Here is a 6,070-nt window from a genome sequence, read left to right on the forward strand (position 1 = left end):
TCCTTTCTTCCTTTCTTCCTTTCTTTCTTTCTTTCTTTCTTTCTTTCTTTCTTTCTTTCTTTCTTTCTTTCTTTCTTTCTTTCTTTCTTTCCTGTCAGTTTACCCTCTTGCTATGTATTTAGTTTCTTCATTTTCCATCAGCTCTTGTACATGTACCTTTTGTGCACTGGTGTCTTGTATGTCTAGTTATGTGTAGCATGCAGATCATGCTCTCCATTTGTCCTACGGACAAGTAGATTGAAAGCCTTGTGCTTGTAAAGTCACTCACATGATAGTTTGATAATTCTTCCTGTGAAGATGAGCCTTGTCACTGGCTTTCTTAAAGAGCCAGGTGGCAGCAAAGGTGGAACACTTCATTATGTGGCAGAGTAAGTAGAGCAGACTTGATAGATGGCTGATTTAGTGCTGCAGAGTCTGCGCCACACAGAGTGGATAATCTGCTCATTTGAGAACGCTGACAGATTACCACTGTTCTTGATTTATAGCCTTGGTTCTCATGGTGCCCAGGCTTGCAGTCTCACCAAGCTCTGTTATTTTCCTCATTTGTTTTCTTTTCATCTTGTAATTCTTGAATCAATTACTTTATTTGTGCAAAATATCACGTTTTGCTATTTTTTTTAAGATATCTGGTATTTAATAATATGTGGAGCTTGTCAAAATGTTCTCATAAGTTAACCCAACTGTAGCAGTTCAGGAAACAAGGAGAATACACCTTACGCCATGCTTGACTGAAAGCTTCTTAAAAGTAGACAGGGCTAGCATTTAGTCCAGTGCCCTAGGGTCAAGTGACTGTTTTGGTTTTTTGGTGTTTTGGGTTTTTTGTTTGTTCATTTGTTTGCTTTTGGTTGAATTATTGTGTTGAGCTAGCACTTATCAAAAGAATGAGATTAAGGTGACAGGACATACCTGTTGTCCCTTTAAAATCATTTATATGTTTTTCCTTTAAATAAATTTAGAAAATCTCTCCTGTAATTCCTCACTGTTTTCTGTTTGTGTTTTCATGATGTAAAACCCTCATGTCCCAAGTTTTTAATAGGAAAATCAAAAAGTTGTTAGGGCTTCTGGCTAGTTCCTTTATGCAGTTATTCAGCAATGCTATTTCTGCTCTGTATCTTGGAACTTCAGTTGATCCAAAAACACTAGGCAGATCTGTCTGTCTTTCAGTGGTTCTGTAATATATTCTTAACTGAGAGAGAAAGGAAGCAATTAATTTAGAGTAGGAGAATAAATTCCAAAAGTAGGAAGAATTGGGTGAGAGCTGCACTCTATAGCTGTCTTGGTGTGGCCACATGAACCTTACAGCAGAAGGATTCACTTGTCACCTGGTGGTGGTGGCACACATCTTTAATCCCAGCACTTGGGATGCAGAGGAAGTGGATTTCTGAGTTCAAGGCCAGCCTGGTCTACAGAGTGAGTTCCAGGACAGCCAGGGCTACACAGAGAAACCCTGTCTTGAGAAACCAAAAAAAAAAAAAAAGAAAGAAAAAAAAAATTAATTCCTTAATGTTATCAATACTACCAGAGAAGAGAGGAAAAACTCTGTCTCGAAAAAACAAACAAACAACCCATAGGATTCGCTTGTTTCTGTGAATGAGGGGCAGAAGTGCTTCCGTCTTTAGGAAATGCAGTTATGGTGTCTTGAACAAAGAAGCCACAAGTTCCCAACTGTGAACACAATCGAGTGGTCAAAAGGCTGGCATGTGACTGTGGGGTTTGGTAAAACTGCTCAGTTTGAAGACAGCATTGACAGGAGACATGGCAGATATGCCTCTCCACCCAGCCTTCCCCATCCACCAGTGTCAGACGTGCTTTCTCCTGCTCATCCCTTCCTCCCTCTCCTTCCCCTTTTCTAAGTGACCCCATTCATTGCTTCTTGTCTTAGTGAGTCTTCTGTAGCAGAGCTGTTATCCTCGGGAGTTTATACAGTAATGATCTGGCCTCTTTGGGAGGCCATTGTTACTGCAGTGCTTTTATTTCTTTTTTTCTAGCATCCGCCACCACGCTTAATAAACTTTCAGAATCACAGCCCTAAGCCCAATGGACCAGTTCTTCCTCCTTATCCCCAGCAGCTGAGATATCCACCAAGCCAGAATGTACCTCGGCAGACAATAAAGCCCAACCCCTTGCAAATGGCTTTTTTGGCTCAACAAGCCATTAAACAGGTGTGTATTACCTTTCTCTCCAGGTGCTTCTCTGTACTTCCAGGTCCTAGGAACTTACATGTAGACAATAGGTGGTGAAGGTTGTGTGCTTGCTCTTTTAAATGAGTAAAAAATATAGAATATACTTAGAAACAGATCTATGGAGACAGAAGTAAGAAAATTGTGCTTTGTAATCAAGGAGTCCTTGCATACTATACTCTTTGAGTGTGTGTATAATCAAGAGTTGATTTAACATCTCCAGGTTTCATTTAATAATATTTAAAAATTCATAACTTGTTTCTGCTTCACCTTTATAAGTAAAAGTTTAAATTGTTGCTTGGCATCAAATTCTATTTTCCTAATTTATGACCTTGCCAAATGTATTATTTTTAACTCTCACTCCAGCTAGTTGCACAGTTGACAGCAATTGCTTTGATGTACTGACCATCCCACTGGCCCAGAATGTAGTTTTATGCATAAATTTACCCAATTATACCATGTTCATGTAATGATATACTTTTTAGTAAGAAACTATCATGTTACCTAATTTTTGTGAGATATGATCTCATTTCTGTGTGTTTTATCTTGTACATAGATAACAACCCCAGAACTTATCAACAATGATTCGTTATTCATGGAAGTGAAGGAGAAAAAATATGTAGGAATAAGATAAAAATATTGAGTGTGAAGGTGCTAAAGATGACATTCACACCCAAGTTCATATGTTTCTGTGCGTACATTTTACAGTTACGCGCATACATATATATGTAGCATTTCTTTCAGAACACCGTGTTTCAGAGCGTCATTCTCCAGTATCACCCATATATAAATGATAATGTATCTGGTCAGCTTTCTGCCGACTGACCTTGGGATAGCTTTCAGTTCTCCTACCCCCAGATTTACTCTGAGTTTTCATGTTTTTCAAGTACACCAAATATTGGAATAATTTTATAGGTGACAGTTTGTTTCCCTTGCCTTAGTACATATTGACCATATGCCTTTTTAATCTAACTATCCATCTATACTGTATTTTGTGTTTGCTCTGAAGCAACCAAACAGCAAACAGCGTGATCAATTTTGTATCCTTCAGCACACCTAGCATTGTCTTAGTTCGTGTTTATCTCAGCTTCCAGTGTGAATGAGAGGGCTTTCCTCAGTAAGACTTAATTACTTATTCATAGATGAAAAGTAAGAAAGAGAAGTATAAACATCTTACAGCCCTGATTTGTGGCTAATTAATTTTAGGCATTTCAGGTAGGGACAAAAGAAATTGGAATGTTTTCAATTCTCTAGCTTTACTTCAAAGAAGTTGCTTTCTGTGTGCTTATATTTCTTGTACAATTCATATATATGTATATATATTTTGCAAGGATGTGAAATTGTTTTGTAGTATATGCTAATTATTTTTTACCAGGAAAAAAGTTTATTTTTCAGTACTATTAACACATGCGTATGCACACACATAATATGCTTCCTTTTCTCTCTCCCCTTGTTCTTTCCATTCAAATAACATTTGAGCAGAAAAAAACTTTCTTTTATCTGTGATGTCTGAAAAGAGTGAGGATTTACATTTCTCATTTTGCTTCTCATCTTGGTACTCCAGTGGCAGATCAGCAGTGGACAGGCTACGCCCACAACTGCCAGCAGCTCCCCCTCCACTCCGTCCAGCCCCACAATCACAAGTGCAGCTGGGTACGATGGAAAGGCTTTTAGTTCACCCATGATTGATCTGAGTGCACCGGTGGGAGGGTCTTACAATCTTCCTTCTCTTCCAGATGTAAGTTTATGTAAAATCTGTACTCCTCTGAAAATTGGCAGTAAATTTGGATTAAGTTTAAGGTTGGGTTAATTGGTTTATCAGCTATTTCTGAAAGCTTAATCTTATTCTTTAGAAAGAAAATTGAGTAAAATTAGAAATTATGAGTATTTGGACATAGAAAAGAATGTTGCTCTGGGTTCTGATGTTAAAGGTGTTTGTGGAGGATGTGTCATAGGAAGGAGGGACGTGGGATGGAAGGCTAGACTGGGCTGTTCAGACAAGAGTGTGGGGAGTATGAGCGGAGGCGAGTTCCTGTAGTGTCAGGCCCGAAGAGCTGCACAAGAGGCAAAACAGCACACCTGCCTCCTTGAGCATATTAAGTAATGTCATCAGTCTTCAGGATCTTGACCTTTGACAAGGGACTTTTAAAAGAATCTGTCTAAAGGCAGAAAATAAGAGTGTCCGGTGCAGTGCCTGCACATGTGTTGTGCCCCTTTAGAAGCCAAAAGAGGGCATCACACCCTTGGAACTGGAGTTGCAGATAGTTGTTAGCTGACATGTAGGTATTGGAGAGAAATCCCAGTTCTCTGGAGGACAACTGAGGCTTTTAACTACTGTGCTCTCTCCAGCCCTGCAAGCTCAGGTCTGCTCAGTGTCATGGCATGCATGCAACCAGACGTGAAACACTTACACTTGTGAACTTTTCACACACTTTAGTTAGAAGGAATTATGTAGAAGATTAAACTTAGTTTTTCTTTGATTTTTTTTTTTTAAGTTGAGAGCAATTATATTTCCTGATGATCTCACTAGAAGCATTTCAGTTTTTATAATGCATATATTTTAAATGGGTGGAGCATACTTTTTAAGCTTATATCAGACTACGGAAAACTTAATATAAATTAAAAAAATTGTTTTCCACAATATAAATTTTTTTATTACATTAAGAAACCCAGTTCTTTATGTACCATCTGAAAACTATTGACTAAAGTAGTACCTAAGAATACTGAAGTACAAATGGCCCTGTCTACTTCCTCCCCCACCCCCACACCATAAAAGAGAGAATTCATAGAAAATGGAATTTCTCTTCCTTTTTTTCTGTATTCTTGTGTACAGTTTATATCCTGGCTTTAGGACACAGCTCTCTTACAGAATCCCAACTGAGAAAGGCTACAAAGGCATGAAGGGATTGTGTATGTTCCTGGGAAACTTGGTGTATTTAGGCATGGCAAAATATTTATATTTAAGGCACAAAAACTTTTATTAAATTTAACTTATCGTGTGTGTGTGTGAGTGTGAGTGTGTGAGCACACACATGATGTGGTGCATCTCTTCTCAGTATATTTACCGTGGGTAGAATATAAAGAGTAGCCTTTAGTTTCTTGATGGGGGAAGTCGTCTAACAGAACTCTGAGTTTGTGTCTCACTTGAGCCCTTAGTCTCAGCATTCCAGAGGCAGAGGCAAAAGCAGGTGGGTTGATGGTAGTTCTAAGGTCAGCCTCGTCAATAAATGGTGTTCCAAGGCCAGGGCTGCACAGAGAAGCCCTGCCTCAGCCAACAAACAGAGGAGGGAAAGGTCGGACTTAGGATTGAAGTTTTCTTGTAAATTTACAGTTGGTTTTAGTTTTCAACATTAATTTGCCCTGAAATAATGTCTTCTCTCGGAAGATTGATTGTTCAAGTACTATCATGTTGGACAACATTGCAAGGAAAGACACAAGTGTCGATCACACCCAGCCGAGGCCTCCATCAAACAGAACGGTGCAGTCACCAAATTCATCAGTGCCATCTCCAGGCCTTGCAGGTAAAGCCACCTTTTGGATTTGTAAATGTTTTCTGGTTTTAACTTGTATTTTTACTCATAATAATTAAACGGTTCCCTCTGCCTCGTTTCTGGTGGTGGTGAGGATTGTGCCTCAGTTTTTAAATAACAATGATTACTGTATCTTGAGGTTTTCTTTTATATACATTTGTGTGTGTGTGTTTCCATGTCTGTGCCATAGTGCACACGTGGAAGCCAGAAGTTGGCTTTTCTCCTCCCACCAAGTGGGTTCCTGGCGTCAAAGCGCAGGTTGTCGGGTGATAAGTGTTTTCACCCACTGAGCCTGTTTCACCAACCTGAGGTTTATACCATGTAAATCTAGAATTCTTCACAAAGAAGGAAACACAGGTT

General features: G+C 39.1%; 1 protein-coding gene across 2 annotated transcripts in view; it reads left to right on the forward strand.

The window, feature by feature from the left end:
• Window positions 1–6,070, forward strand: part of Trim24 (tripartite motif containing 24) — a 109,074-nt gene that overhangs the window by 87,408 nt on the left and 15,596 nt on the right. For both annotated transcript variants that reach the window (XM_021191753.2, XM_021191754.2), the window contains exons 10-12: window positions 1,989–2,162; window positions 3,745–3,918; window positions 5,566–5,701. In XM_021191753.2, the coding sequence (XP_021047412.1) occupies window positions 1,989–2,162; window positions 3,745–3,918; window positions 5,566–5,701 (484 nt within the window). The remainder of the gene's footprint in view (window positions 1–1,988; window positions 2,163–3,744; window positions 3,919–5,565; window positions 5,702–6,070) is intronic.

This window comes from Mus pahari, chromosome 2, assembly GCF_900095145.1.
Source record: "Mus pahari chromosome 2, PAHARI_EIJ_v1.1, whole genome shotgun sequence".
Taxonomy (NCBI): Eukaryota; Metazoa; Chordata; class Mammalia; order Rodentia; family Muridae; genus Mus; species Mus pahari.